Below are 16,327 nucleotides of genomic sequence, written 5' to 3'. Positions count from 1 at the left end.
AGCATGTGCAAGGTGGAGTTCCACCTTGTGGGCACGTCGCATATGAGGCGATAAGCGGGAAGTCCAAAGTTACGCTGCAGCACTGAGAGGCAAGCAGCAGGGTCAGAACGCCGAAAGCATGCACAGACAGCCCTCACTTTATGCAGCAGCTCTGACATATCGGGATAATTTTTAATGAATCTCTGCACCACCAAATTCAGCACATGCGCCAGGCAAGGGATGTGTGTCAAATCGGCTAGTCCCAGAGCTGCTACGATATTTCACCCATTATCACATACCACAGGCCAGGCTTGAGGCTCACTGCCACCAACCACTCATCGGTCTGTTGTTCAAGGCCCGTCCACAGCTCCTGCATGGTGTGGGGTTTGCCCCCAAACATATAAGTTTTAAAACTGCCTGCTGTCGTCACCCCTGGCTGTGCTGAAGTTGGTGGTGAAGGTGTTACGCTGACCGGATGAGGAGCCGGTAGAGGATGAGGAAGCGGAGTAGGAGGAGGAAGCAACAGGAGTCAAACTGAAGCGCCCTGCAATCCTCGGTGGTGGAAGGACATGGGCCAAACTGCTATCTGCCTCAGGCCCAGCTGCCACTGCATTTACCGAGTGTGCTGTTATGGAGATATAACCTCCCTGACCGTGCTTACTGGTCCATGTATCCGTAGTGAGGTGCACCTTGCCACAGATGGCGTTGCGCAGTGCACACCTGATTTTGTCCCCCACTTGGTTGTGAAGGGAAGGGATGGCTCGTCTGGAAAATTAGTGGCTGCTGGGCACGACATACTGTGGGACAGTCACCGCCATAAGGCCTTTAAAACTCTCTGTCTCCACCAGAAGGAATGACAGCATTTCAAAGGCCAGTAATTTAGAAATGCTGGCATTCAGGGCTAGGGATCACGGGTGGGTAGGGGGGATACTTTCTCTTCCTCTCCAGTGTTTGGGAGATGGAGAGTTGAACGCTTCCGTGGGACATTGTGGAGATGCTTGGTGACCCAGTGGGTGGTGTTGCTGGCAGATCCTCTGTTTGCGGGGTGGCAGGTGGCACTGTCACTCCAGAGGTGGATGAAGAGGTCAAGACTGTAGCAGAAGAGGAAGCAGGAGGAGCCAGGGACCTTTCTTGGTTTTTTGAGGTGTCTACTCCACTGCAGCTCATGCTTTGCACTTAAATGCCTGGTCATGCAGGTTGTGCTCAGGTTGAGAGCGTTTATGCCTCGCTTCAGGCTCTGATTGCACAGCGTGCAAACCACTCGTGTCTTGTCGTCAGCACATTGTCTGAAGAACTGCCCCGCCAGGGAACTCCGTGGAGGTGGCTTTGGTGTGCTCGGTCACTTGCTGCGGTGGGCAGTAGCAGGTGTACTGTCTAGGGGACGGCCGCTCCGCTTTTGCACCCTGCTCCTTCTTCTGCTGTGCTGGTGGCTCTGTGCAACCACCGCCTCTTCCTCCAAACTACATAGGTCATGCGCATGACCTTGATTCCATGTGGGGTCGAGGACCTCATCGTGCTCCACATCATCTTCTACCCAGTCTTCTCCCTTGCCCTCCTTGTTGGTCTGCACACTTTTGAAAGCCCCAGCAGTTGGCACCTGTGCATCGGCTGCAGGTGCCAACTATGATCTTTCTGCAGGAGAATGGGTGGGAGACAATGTGAAGGAACTGGAGCCACTGTCAGCAACCCAATCTACTTTCGCCTGTACTTGTTCAGGCCTCACAATTCTTAGAGCCGCATTAGGCCCGACCAAATACCGCTGCAGGTTCTGTCGCCTACTCGCACCTGAGGAAGTGGTTTCTCTTGTGCGTGTAGCTGGCACAGATCTACCATGTCCTCTCCCTGCAACAGGAGCTCCACCATCAGCACCACGACCTGGGCCACGACCCTTATTTTACGCTCTCCTCATATTTTTCAAGTTTAGGATCTTGCTCTAAATGGATGTTTAATTAATAGCAGAATAAAACAACAGTATGTAAAGGGTGTATCTCACAAGCCCTGATCCAGACTAGGCCACAAAGATTTGTGCCCAAAATGGGTGTTTGTTTAATAACTGAATAGAACCACACTATGTAAAGGCTGTATCTCACAATGACATATGCAGCAAAGGCTGCAAAATAAACTTTTTTTCGTTTGTTCAATAACTGAATATGACAGCAATATTTAACCCCTGAATTTCACACGTGCTGATGGTGCAAGGCCAAAAAATTGTGTATTTTGCCCCAAAAAAGTGTGTTTTATTAATAGAAGAATATAACCCCAGTATATAAAGGGTGTATCTTACACGCCCTGACCCACACTAGGCTGCAATTAAAGATATGTGCCCAAAATGGCTGTATTTCAAATAACTGAATAGAACCACACTATGTAAAGGTTGTATCTCACAATGACATATGCAGCAAAGGCTGCAAAATAAACATTTTTTTTCCCCAAACACGTGTTTGTTTAATAACTGAATATGACAGCAGTATCTAACCCTGGAATTTCAAACGTCTTGATGCTGCAAGGCCAGAAAAATTGTGTATTTTGCCAAAAAAGGGTGTTTTATAAATAGAAGAATATAACCCTAGTATATTAATGGTGTATCTTACAAGCCCTTATCCAGACTAGGCCGCAATTAAAGATTTGTGCCCAAAATGGCTGTATTTCAAATAACTGAATAGAACCACACTATGTAAAGGCTGTATCTCACAATGACATATGTAGCAAAGGCGGCAAAATAAACTTTTTTCCCCCCAAACGAGTGTTTGTTTAATAACTGAATATGACAGCAGTATATAACCCTGGAATTCCAAACGTCTTGATGCTGCAAGGCCTGAAAAATTTTGTATTTTGCCCAAAAAAGGGTGTTTTATTAATAGAAGAATATAACAGCAGTAAATAAATGGTGTATCTCACACACCCTGACCCACACTAGGCCGCAATTAAAGATTTGTGCCCAAAATGTCTGTATTTCAAATAACTGAATAGAACCACACTATGTAAAGGCTGTATTTCTCAATGACATATGCATTTTTTAATAACTGAATATGGCAGCAGTATATAATTCTTGAATTTCACACGTGCTGATGCTGCAAGGGCTGTAAGATGTGGATTTTGGCAAAAAAACAGGGTGTTTTTAAAAACCCAGAAAATTATGGCTGTATTTCTAGCTTAAATTCCACACTGACTAATCCAGATGTTGGATATTGCCAAAAAAGTGAGTTTTTTTACTAACAGAATATGAAAGCTGTATATAACGTTCGAATTTCACACGTCCAGATGCAGCTAGGGATGTAAAATAGTGTATTTTGCACAAAAAGGGTGTTTTAAAAAACCCAGAAAATTATGGCTGTATTTCTAGCTTAAATTGCACACTGATTAATCCAGATGTTGGATATTGCCAAAAAAGTGTGTTTTTTTTTTTTTTTTTTTTTTTTTTTACTAACAAAATATGAAAGTTCCATATAAAGTTTGAATTTCACATGTCCAGATGCAGCTAGGGATGTAAGATAGTGTATTTTGCACAAAAAGTGTGTTTAAAAAACCAGAAAAATATGGCTGTATTTCTAGCTTAAATTGCACACTGACTAATCCTGCAAATGCACCAGATGTTGTATATTGCCAAAAAAGGGTGATTTTTTTTACAACTAGATTGATATTGTAGTTTTTCAAGCTTGGATTATAATGTCCCAAAAGGTCAGATGCAGTGCTGGTGTACTGAGCTTGCATAAAATGGCCACCGCTGCCGCCCACCTAACTAACAGATGGATAAAAGTTATTTTTTTTCGGTCACTGGGCTCAGGGCAGGGTAAAAAGATTGTGCGTTGCACCCACACAACTAAATGTATGTCGATCGCTGATTTAGATTCATGTTCTGAACAAAGATTCTCTCCTATTCTCTCCCTGAAATCACCAGCAGCATCCTCTCCCTACACTAGTAACAGCAGAGTGACGTGCAGCGCTACGTGACTCCATCTTATATAGAGCCTGGGTCACATGCTGCACTGGCCAATCACAGCCATGCCATTAGCAGGCATGGCTGTGATGGCTTCTAAGGTCAGACAGTTAAACGCTTGTTGATTGGCTTCTCTGCAGCCTTTCAAAAAGCGCCAAGAAAGCGCCGAACACCGAACCCGAACTCAAACTTTTACTAAAATGTTCGGGTTCGTGTCCAAAAATTCTAAAGTTCGGTACGAACTCAAACTTTACAGTTCGGGTTCGCTCAACCCTAGTTAGTAGTTCAACAAGATGCCAATGACAATATATTAGACTGCCCTTTAATACTGCAGCACAGTAATTCCATATATCAACTAAAGGACTAACTAGGATAGTGTCAGCAGTTGAATGAGATGCATGTGGCGATATATATTAGACCGCCCTTTAATACTGAGGCACAGTAATTCTATATGTAAAATAATAGATTAACAGAGATAACGAAGATGAAGATGAAGAGTTAAAGAAGATGTATGCGGTGATATATTAGAGTGCCCTTTAATATTGAGTCAATGTAATTCTATATATAAAATAAGAGATTAACTGGAATTGTGGTAGAAGATGCACACAGCGATATATTAGATTACACTTTAATACTGACACTCAGTAATTCCATATATATACTAACAGATTAACTTGGATTGTGGCAGCAGGTGAAAAAGATGCATACAGCGTTTACACTCAACCTGCACTGTCCCTGCAGTCTCCCTATGCTCTCCCTACAGTGTCTAAAGACTCTCACTACAATCTCCCTACACTGTCCCTGCACTGTCCCTATCCAATATGCTACAATTAAAAGCTTTTTACAACACTGTCTCTAGTGCATAAGCGGTTGTCACATCTCTCCCTAAGCTTAGCTCACAGTGAAATGGCGGAGACTGTGCGGGATAAGGCTTTTTATAGGGCTGTGATATCACAGGGGATGGCTATCTGCTGATTGGCTAGCTGCACGGCATCATTGGTCATATTGCATTCCTGGGCTTCTTACTTTCACTTTGTAACACGTGCAGCAGCCATTTTAGAAAAAAATTGATTCGTTACTACGAAGTGTAGTTACTACGAAGAGTAAATTCGGCTTTGCGGTGAATCGAAATTTCCGAATCTTCAGATCAAATTCCACTTTGGATGGTTTGATTTGCTCAACATTAATTATAATTCTTTAAAGGGAACTTGTCGAGTCTTTTCAACACCCAGCACCCACTCTGATCAGTTGTTTCAAAGTAGTTCCGGTTCTGGATGCCTGCTCTGGAACTACACAGTAATATCCATTGGCAAGGAGACGGTAACTAAGAAAGAGCAGAGGCGTGGGTTGTCAGACCAATCAGATATTGATGGCCTTTCCTGAGAATATGTCATCAATATTAAAGTCCTGGGATATCCCTTTAAATAGTGCATGCAGTATGCAAATTACCAGTTAGAAGTCACCAGAGGATTGCTGCTATCAGGAAGCATCAGGCAGTCTAGTCCCTAAACATTCCCTCCAGACTTGATTGACATTGACCTGGCCCTGCTATGTTATCTCCAGTTACCTCTCATGCTCCCAGAGTACAGCAAGGTGGCATTAAATTAACAAATCGGGAATTTAATTAACAAACCATCAGTCATTAACTTAGCAAATTATTTATTATGAACCAATAAACAAAACACCAATGGCAGGGTGATAGCAGCAATAACCAAATAAAATCTAAATATATCACCTGTAATATGTAATGGCCCAAGAGTAGAAGGAAGGTGTCAATGAATCCCCAACACTTATTGGCTTAATGTAATTTAATCAGCCTATTCTTGGCTTCATTCACAGCTAGATGAAGTAGAGGACAATACTTTACACCTCACTGTGCATTCACCGGGAATAAAGCAGAAAGGCACATGCGCAGTGAACTGATAGGTACTGTTCTTTGCTTCCTCTTCCACTTCACGGTGCATGTGCTATTCTGCTCCATTCAAGGGACATAGGAGTTAGCTGGGGTTTTTACACCATGGGGGACATTTACTATTTGCAGTTGTTTTTGTGTCAGTTTTAAGTCTGTCTTTGCTTTGTGCATTTTTTTTGTGTGTTTTTTGTTTTTAATTGTGCACCTTAATAATATACCAATATAATATATCACAAAACTGAGCAATCGCTATGACTTGCGACTTTTTTTTAAGCCACAAAACTGTAGCTGATGTGATAAATGTTCCCCTATATATTTACCATGTGTAATATTGGGCAATATGGTACAGATGCAGTACCTTAGTGCCCTACCACATTGCCAGCTCAGGGGCGTAGCTAAAGGCTCATGGGCCCTAGTGCAAGAGTTCAGCTTGGGCCCCCTTCCATCAGTGCTTTCTGGCCAGGGGCAGGGAAGCACATAACCTTCATGCTGCCTAAGGAAAAAATTGATCCCCCCCCCCCATGCCTAATTCTTGACCTAACCCCCTTCCCTCCAGTCAGAGGTGTAACTTGACCAGCATGCACTTTCTATGATACAGGTATCTTAGGCGACACAAGGGTCTTTGGGCCCCCTCAGGCTCCTGGGCCCGGTAGCGATCGCTACCTCTGCACCCCCTATAGCTACGCCCCTGTGCCAGCTGTAGTGTCACACCAAGTTGCCAGATACAGTGCCACACCACAATATTTCCAAGGAGAAAAATATTTCCCTCTCCTGCACTCATATATTAAAAACTTGAACTTGTTATTGGATAGTTAAAATCAACAAGAGTTTAAATGTTAAAAGGGGTTGTCTCACTGGCATTTATTATGTACAGAAAGTTAATACAAGGCACTTACTAATGTGTTGTTATTATCCATATTGCTTCCTTTTCTGGCTAGACTAATTTTTCCATCACATTATATACTTCTCGTTTCCATGGTTATGACTACCCTGCAATTCGTCTTTGGTGGCTGTGCTTGCATACTATAGAAAAAAGTGTTCTGCCATGACTAAAAAATACCTGTACCTGGATGATTATCATCAATGCATATATGTTTGGATTTAAAGTTAAGCTAATGGAGGACGTTTTCTAACGGTTTTATACTCATGACGGATCCTCAAGATATAGGTATCATCTGATCGTTGGCGATCTGACACCCAGGATCACTGTCAATCAGCTGTTTTAGGAGGCTGAAGCAGTCCGGTGAGAGCAGCTGCCTTTTCACATCTTAGCCTAGGCCACTGAGGTCAAGTGTCCAATCAGTTTCATTCAAATGAATAAGGCTGATCTGCGACACCAAGCACAGCTCTTGCAGTGAACGTGTTTGGGGTAGCCCCAAATCTATACTGGGTGCCCCGGACAATGTTGAATGTCATCACATGTTGCTGCTCTCAGGAAAGGATATCAGGCATTGCGCACACCAATGGCAAACAAGCCCAGAGACTCAGGGTCTGGAGTAAACCAATGTGCTGCTTTACTGGAGGAGCCTAAGTGAAAAACAATACAGGCAAGGCACTGAGTTGACTTCTCCAGTCTCCTCTCTGACAGACAAAGGTTCTGTGCTGAGGAAAGGCCCGAGTTACCTGTCCCTCTCTCAATCTCAGAAGATTGGTACCCTGGCCAAAGGGCTAGTGGCCTAGGGTCGGTGGCAGAGTATCCCTGTCTCAGTGTCTGTTTCTGGTAAATCATGCAGTGTGGCAGAGTGCCTTGTACTAAATAGGTCTCTATCGGCAGACTAGCAGAGTTTCTCCTACTAAATACTAGTTCCTATCTGCAGACAACTAGGGACTCTGACTGCTCTCCTTATATACAGTTTCTAACTGAACTAGAACCTTCTAGTGGGAGGGGTGGAATGGAGAAACACAGACTAAACAGAAGCAATGTTGCAATTTCAGTCTGTCATAGAGTTTCAATACAAGTCTATGGGAATGTCTAAGTCGTTTTTTTCCAGGCTTAAACAATTCTTCAGATGTAAAAAATAAAAACAGTGCTAAACCAGACAGTCAAAAGGTCAGATTTTGACAGTTTTTTCTCTTGATTAGCAGGGTTGCAGGTGTCAAACCACCACCAATCAAATGCTGATGAGGATAGGTCATCAGTATAAAACAGTCAGAATGCCCATTTAAAACTTAAATATGGTCTACATATATATGTGGCATCATTATGCATGGGAGAATTAGAGGATTCATCTTCAGAGCAAATATTATTCATTGAACAAACTACATTAAAACATGAAAAAATTTGGTTAAAAAGTGCTTTTTCACAGATTTTTGACAATTTTTTCTAAGTTGTACAAAATTACTGTAAATGTCCTGAAAAAAAAAGAAACTTTTTTTTAGAGTACGCTTTTACGCTAAAAGGTAAATACAATAATCATCTTAAAAAAAAAAAAAAAAGGAAACTCCTCTAAATTTGAAAACCTTGGTCACAGAAAGGATATTATGTGATTAGCTGGTTATTTATGTCTGTGAAGGCTCCAATTTATCCAGGTCATGGTATATCAAGGGTAATAAATAAAAGCAACTGGACTTGTATTATTTCTTGAGAGGATTCTTTATGGTAAGAGCAGTGAGACTATGGAACTCTGCCTGAGGAGGTGGTGATGGTGAGTACAATAAAGGAATTCAATAGGGGCCTGGATGTATTTCTGGAGTGTAATAATATTACAGGCTATAACTACGAGAGAGGGGTCGTTGATCCAGGGAGTGATTCTGATTGCCTTATTGGAGTCGGGAAGGAATTTTCCCCCCCTTAAATGGGTGTACCTGACCTTTTTTTTGCCTTCCTCTGGATCAACTTGCAGGATAACAGGCCGAACTGGATGGACAAATGTCTTTTTTTGGCCTTATGTACTACGTTACTATGTAGAATGCTAGAAATCTAATGGAGAAAGACATTAGGATGACTAACGAAAATATTTAAAGAAAAAAATACATCCAGTTGCTCTGACTTCTTACTACTGGTATAGCTGATTGTTTATTTCTCATCTACACATTTCTGAACCCTGATCTAATACATTTATATTGATATCAACAGATCTGAAAGAAAAGTCGCAGTTAAAATTCTTAAAAATGAAAGCAATGATCCTTCTGTTCAAGAAGAACTTCTAAGAGAAGCCACTGTGATGCAACAACTGGATAACCCATACATTGTCAGAATGATTGGTGTTTGTGAAGCTGAGTTTTGGATGTTGATTATGGAGCTGGCAGAACTTGGACCCCTGAATAAATTTTTGACTAAAAACAGGTATGATAAGCTGTTGATTTGCACAATGATACTACAATATGCTATGGTTTTTCATGTATTATATGCTGCTCATATTGCATTTTAGCATTCCAAGTAAAGTAAACATCTGTAAGAAGGTGAACCGGTGGCAAATTGGCTTAAACAAGATATGAGAGCAACAATGGCAATGAGCAACAGGAGTTGGGGACATACTTAGGGGACATCGACACAGAACACCATGTGTGTTTAAACAGCATTTTACCCCAACAAGGGAAAAAAATTGGGATATTTTACATTTTTAAAAGCTTGACTGCTCAGTGTGTCTTTAAATGGGCTGTTTTTTAGCACCAGCTATTTGTTTAGCCATAGCTATATTTGTCAGTGTCATTCTGACATTATTTACTATTGTTCTCATTGCCTTAAAAAGCTTGAAGGGTGTTGGTAGAGGAGAGAGCAAGCAAAATTTGGAAAAAAGAAAAAGCGAGAAAGACAAGAGAAAATATATGAGTCTTCGGAGTGTATTATACCAATTTTCATGCCAGATGAAGCACTTTTGATTCAGATAGAATAGATTCAGAACAAAAATTGATAATTGACACTAATTGATAATGTTACTGTGCAATCACAGTCCAATGAAACAGAAACCTTGTGGTCGACGGTAAATCAGCTGGGTAACTTTGTCTGCTTTCAGGATGAAACCTCATAACACAGGGTATCCACCTGCAATAAAGTGGTGATCATTATTTACATGGAAGATCCTGCACAACCACTTCAGTTCTCCCAGTCGAAATATGGCTGCAGAGGTGATGTCACATTAAGAACATATGGCCACAGCAGCTAATCATTGGCCTCAGCAGTACACTTAGGAGGCCAGTGATTGGCTGCAGTGGTCATGTGTTGTCAATGTGTCATTGTTTCTGCAGCTGGGTAAATAGAGCCCAATCACGACACAGGATCTGCCAGATAAGTAACAATTACCGGAGGATCCCCTGTGTTCATCCTGAAACCAGACAACTCCTATAATCATTCACTTTAGTGTTTGACAAATTACATTATAAATGTATATATCAGAAAAATTTCCAATACTGTGCAGCTTTGGCCAAATAATGCCTTTCTGTGCGCCCCCTTTCAGTACTAGGCTTTCTATTGAGGGTGTGCATTCATCTCTGGGCTAATCTTTTGTTTATGCTTTTTGTAATTAAAAATCTGTTTTATTATGCCATTTAGGGATATTTCGGAAAAAAATTTAACAGAACTCGTCCATCAAGTTTCCATGGGGATGAAGTACTTGGAAGAAAAAAATTTTGTTCACAGGGATTTGGCAGCAAGAAATGTTCTTTTGGTGACTCAACATTATGCCAAAATTAGTGATTTTGGGCTTTCTAAAGCAATTGGTTCTGATGAAAATTACTATAAAGTAAGTTTTAAATGCAATTAAATTTATCATAAAAGCATTTCTGGTAGTAACAGCTTACATTAGTTAAATTAAAGACAAGCCCTGTAATGTGAGAGCTGCATTGACAGGTTTGGTTAAGTTGCTGCTTTCTGCTAATTTTCCCTGTAGAATCTGCTAAAGGGGAAATATAGTAATGAAAATATAGTAGTGACTAGAGATGAGCGAATTGAAGTTGACGAAGTGGAATTCGATCAGAATTTCAGGAAAAATTCGATTAGCACCGAATCCGAATTTCCTCACGCTTCGTGGTAACAAATCACATTTTTTCCTAAAATGGCTGTTGCACGTGTGAGGACATGGAGCAATGAACTCTGGGAAGGCGGGATCACCCATAATGCCATGCATGCAGCCAATCAGCAGCCAGCCAGCCCTGTGATGTCACAGCCCTATAAATAGCCTCAGCCATTTTGGATTCTGCCATTTTCCAGTGTACTTAATGCAGGGAGAGACGTCAGCAGGCGCTAGGGACAGTGCTAGGAAAAACTTCATTGTGCTAAAAAAATGATTTACAAGTGCAGGGAAATATTAATCAAGGTGTAGGGAAAGGATAGGGAGGAATCATTCCACAGCATTTATGTTGAACAGGGTTCAGTAGGGCAGGTTACAGCCTGGGTAATAGGAACAATCATTTTACACCTTGCTGCACTGAGTGGGGATCCAAATTGTCATTATAGAGCTCTGTTATTCCAGCAAACCGTTCTTGTTTGATACAGCCATTACCAGGGTTTATTACAAGGAAATATTTATACGTCTTATTTGCCCTTGTACGGTGCAGTTACAGTATTTATTCTAAAGCATTTTTTGGCTTGTATTAGTGGCAAAAAAATATATATTTGCCGTTCAGCAGTGTAGTTACATGTTCTAAAGCTCTTTTTGTCATGTATTAGTGGCAAAAGAAAAATATATTTGCCGTTCAGCGTTGCAGTTATATGTTCTAAATCCTTTTGTGGAGTGTTTAAGTGGAAAAAAGAAAAATATATTTGCCATTCAGCGGTGAAGTTATATATTCTAAAGTCTATAAGTGAAAAAAAAAATAAGGGCCTATTTGCAGTTCAGGGGTGCAGTTATATGTTCTAAAGCCCTTTTTTTGTATTAGTAGCAAAAGAAAAATATATTTGCCATTCAGTGGTGCAATTATATGTTCTAAAGCCCTTTTGTGGAGTGTATAAGTGGAAAAAAGAAAAATATATTTGCCGTTCAGCAGTGCAGTTATATGTTCTAAAGCCTTTTGTGGAGTGTATTAATGGAAAAAAATATATATTTGGCGTTCAGCGGTGCAGTTATATGTTCTAAAGCCCTTTTGTGGAGTGTATAAGTGGAAAAAGAAATATATATTTGCCGTTCAGCGGTGCAGTTATATGTTCTAAAGCCTTTTGTGTCATGTATAAGTGGAAAAAAATAAGGGCATATTTGCCGTTCAGCAGTGCAGCTATGTATGTTCTAAAGCCCTTTTTGTCATGTATTAGTGGCAAAGGAAAAAATATATTGTCCATTCAGCGGTACAGTTATATGTTCTGAAGCCCTTTTTTGCGTGTATGGGCTTTTTAGCCGTTGCGTGGTGAAGTAAGAAAATTACAGACTTTTTGGGGTGTTTTAATTTCCTTTTTATTTATTTGATCTAACAGTATGTCAGACAGAGAAGTGCCGGGCCCTGCATAGGGGAGTGGCAGAGGCCTAAATGTTTCTGGCGCAGGCATAGGTCACAGCAGAGTAAGGAGGCCTGGCAGTAGGAGTGGCAGCGAGAGGCCTGAGCTTCTGGTGTCCTCTAGCAGTCGTGTCTTGACCAGCAACCCAGTGATTTTTAAATGGTTGACTCGGTTATCCACTTCATTCTAAGTGACATCAGACACATCCCAGCCAAGAGTCAGTGGGTTCTTCAGACACAACCCTTAGTTGGCATGGCCTGGTAGCAAGCCCTGTGTCCTCACCTGTCCTCCACTGGCATCTCTCCTTTTCTGTTCCATCAGCCAGAGAATAAGTATATGCTGTGGGCTCAGCCCTACTATACAGCGAGGATGAGCTACTAGAGGACAGTCAGCAGCTACTGGCCAAGCAAAGATGTGGAGTAGACATCCGCCGCTTCCTCCGCTAGGCGGGCAAGTAATGATGAGGAGAGTTAGCGTGGGAGCTGGTGTTGCGAATGGTGAGGCTTCTGACCCAGAGACCGTTGAGAAGGACATCAGTGACATGCAGACAGTACTCAATGATGATGATGTAGCTGATTGCACTTCGGAGCCAGGTAAATTAGGGGCTTGATCATCATCGGAAGAAGAGGGTGGCAGCTTGCCCGTGAGGCAGCAGCGGAGCCAGCAAGTCGCTAGTTTGGCCGGGAGTCAGAAGGGTGGCAGCAGCCAAACATGCCTGGGGTATACCACCCTCTTCGCAGGAGCATACCTGCCCAGAAAGTAGTGGTGCACGGGTTCACAGAAGCAGCGGCGGTAGCAGTCAGTCAGTGCATAATGTTTGGGGTAAAATCACCTACTCGACTGGTGTGGCAGTTTTTTGTTAAGTCGCCGGAGGAGGTGAACATGGCCATATGTAGACTCTGTGGGCAGAATTAGAAGCATGGCCAGGGTGCCAATGTTTTGTCAATATATGCAGAGTCACCATAAAGTGGCCTGGGAGAACCGTGGCTCCGATGTGGTGGTCCAGCCTGCTGCACGCAGTCAAGGCTTCACCACCTCAGCCGAAGGGAGCTGTCTGTCCTTCCCATCATCTGCTGGTCCTGATGCTCCTGCTCCTCCTCCTCGTCAGACAGTCATTCTGTCAGCAATTGATCACTGAAGCAATTGCCAAGAGACAACATTATGTGCGCATTCATCCAAACTCATCCAACGGCGCAGAAGCTGAATGTGCTCCTGTCCAAGTTGCTGGTGCTGTAGTCTCTCCCTTTTCAAGTGGTGGACTATGCACCTTTCAGAGAACTGATGGCTTGTGCCAAGCCTAGGTGGAGAGTCCCAAGCTATCATTCCTTTGCCAAAAATATGTTACCAGCCCTGCACACGTATGTACAACAGAAGGTGGGCAAGTCCTTAAGCCTGTCGGTGTCTGTCAAAGTGCGTAACAGTGCCAACATGTAGAGCTGTAACTACGGTCAGGGACAATACATGTCCTTTATGGCCCAATAGGTGAATGTGGTTCCTGCACAGCCACACCAGCAACTTGGCCAGGTGACGCCGCTTCTGCTTCCACGTTGTCATGCAGTTGGTCCTGCGACAATGTCCGCCTCAGCCTCCTCATCCTCCACCATGTCCTCAGCCTCCACTACATGGACAATTCACAGTGCCCCTCCAGCATACCACATTTGCAGGGCACGGCGGTGTCTTGCTGTTCTGCACCTCGTTTGCCTGGCCAAAAGGAGTCACACAGGGGAGGAACTGCTCCGTGTTTTTCATCAAGAAATCGAATCCTGGCTTTCTCCACGACAACTCAAAATCAGAACCATGGTGACTGACAACGGGAAGAACATGGTGTCAGAGCTGCGTCAATGAGGGCTGAGCCATGTGCCCTTCATGGCACACGTGTTCAATCTGGTTGTCAAGCGGTTCCTGAAGTCTTCCACCTATCTGCAAGACATGCTAAAAATGGCCAAGAAACTTTGTATGCACATCAGCCACTCGTACACCGCAAAGCACACCCTCCTTGAGCTGCAGTGGCAGAACTGCATCCCCCAACATATGCTGATATGCTACGTTTCCACCCATTGGAATTCCACCCTCCATATGTTGGACCGACTATACGAACAAAGAAAGGCCATAAACGATTTCTTGATGATCCAAGCGGACAGGAGTACTCCTCTGTGTAACTTCAAAGTCTATGTGAAAATTAAATAAAGACTAATTTAAAAAAAAAAAAAAAAATTCAAAGTCAGCCAGTGACAGCTCATGCGTGACACCTGCCGTTTGCTCAGGCCCTTTGAGGAGGTCACATTATTTGTCAGTCACCAGGACTACAGGATGAACAACGTCATTCTACTGCTTCCTGTCCTGGAACAGATGCTGGTAAATCTGTCTGGACAGAGGACTGGAGACGTGGTGCCTAGATCTCATGGCCACATGAGCTCTATGGGGGCTGAACTGTAGGAGAACATTGGAGCACAAGCAATGTGTAGCGAAATGGGTGGTTTTTACTGACAGGTGACAGGAGAGGAGGAGCAGGACCAGTTAGAGGTGCTACAGGGCGATGAAGAAGACAAGGCAGAGGACCCAGACACACCATGGCAGTATGCAGTGGAGATGGAGGCAGGGAGTTCCTGCGAGTCACTTGCACAAATGGCCCGATGCATGCTCACTTGCTTGCGTAGTGACAGCCGAATTATCACGATTCGGCAGAGGGATGACTTCTGGCTCTCCACCTTGTTGGGCTTTTTTACACCCACTGAGAGGGAGGAAAAACGTAACTACTATAAAGACATCCTATGTAGTCAGTTGTACGCTGCCTATCTGTGCCATCATCCATCCTCTCGCATGTCTGACCATATGGGGCCCTCTGCGCTCACCTTCTTCTGCCATAGCTGCTTTGGAAGGTCGGGGGTAGGAGCAGTTCCATCGCTGATGAGCAGCTTTCTTCACCCGCCTAGTGAAGAAACTACTCACCAGCAGCAGCAGCTAGACCTGGAGCAGGACCTGAACCAGCAGGTGGTGGCATACTTGGACAGTACCCTGCCACCCCACATTGAATATCCACTGGGCTACTGGGCAGCCAAACTGGATTTGTGGCTGCAACTAGCAGAATTTTCCCTGGAAAAGCTGTCTTGCCGGCCAGTAGTGTGGCATCAGAGCAGGTGTTTAGTGCGGCGGGGGCCATAGTTACCCCAAAAAGAACTCGTCTGTCCACCCAAAATGTGGAGAGACTGACCTTTGCCAAGACGAATCAGGCGTGGATCAGCAAATATTTCTACCCACCAATGCCTGATGCATCAGACTAGATCATCCATGGTGCCATACCAACACTTTGACAAAATAGACCAGTTTCTTCTGGCTACCTGCCTCAGCTACTATTCTGATGCTGCCACTCGCCTGATGACACACATCTGATGCCAAATGCTCCTTTTTTTTTTACCCATCATCTTCAGCTGGTACTCGTATTGCCACCCCCCCCCCCCACTCTGTCACCGAGTCACTCTGTGGTCTCCTGATGCTGCTGCCACATCCTCACTATGTCACCTTGACACTCTGTGGTCTCCTGATGCTGCTGCCACCTCCCTACTATGTCACTCAGTCACTCTGTGGTCTCCTGATACTGCTTCCACCTCCCCACTCTGTCACCGGGTCAATCTGTGGTCTCCTGATGCTGTTGCCACCTCCACACTATGTCACCTTGCCACTCTGTGGTCTCCTGATGCAGCCGATACCTCTACACTATGTCACCTTGCCACTCTGTGGTCTCCTGATGCTGCTGCCACCTCCACATTATCTAACTGTCATTCTGTGATCTCCTGATGCTGCTGCCACCTCCCCACTCTGTCACTGGGTCACTCTGTGGTTTCCTGATGCTTCTGCCACCCCCACACTATGTCACCTTGCCACTATGTTGTCTCCTGATGCTGCTTTCACCTCCACACTATGACACCTTGACACTCTGTGGTCTCCTGATGCTGCTGCTGCCACCTCCACACTGTCATTTTGCGACTCTGTGGCCTCCTCCTGATGCTGCTGCTGCCGCCACCTCCACACTCTTTAATTGTGCTACTCTGTGGCCTCCTGATGCTGCCACCACCTCCATACTGTCATTATGCCACTCTGTTGCCTCCTCCTGATGCTGCCGCCACCTCCAGAC

General features: G+C 43.8%; 1 protein-coding gene across 4 annotated transcripts in view; it reads left to right on the top strand.

The window, feature by feature from the left end:
* Positions 1 to 16,327, top strand: part of SYK (spleen associated tyrosine kinase) — a 164,538-nt gene that overhangs the window by 127,662 nt on the left and 20,549 nt on the right. For all 4 annotated transcript variants that reach the window (XM_044273331.1, XM_044273322.1, XM_044273346.1 and 1 more), the window contains 2 exons: positions 8,905 to 9,114; positions 10,321 to 10,510. In XM_044273331.1, coding sequence (XP_044129266.1) covers positions 8,905 to 9,114; positions 10,321 to 10,510 — 400 coding nt within the window. The remainder of the gene's footprint in view (positions 1 to 8,904; positions 9,115 to 10,320; positions 10,511 to 16,327) is intronic.

The sequence above is a fragment of the Bufo gargarizans genome, chromosome 1 (assembly GCF_014858855.1).
Source record: "Bufo gargarizans isolate SCDJY-AF-19 chromosome 1, ASM1485885v1, whole genome shotgun sequence".
In the NCBI taxonomy this organism is placed as follows: domain Eukaryota; kingdom Metazoa; phylum Chordata; class Amphibia; order Anura; family Bufonidae; genus Bufo; species Bufo gargarizans.
This window is presented reverse-complemented; position numbering and strand designations above follow the sequence as displayed.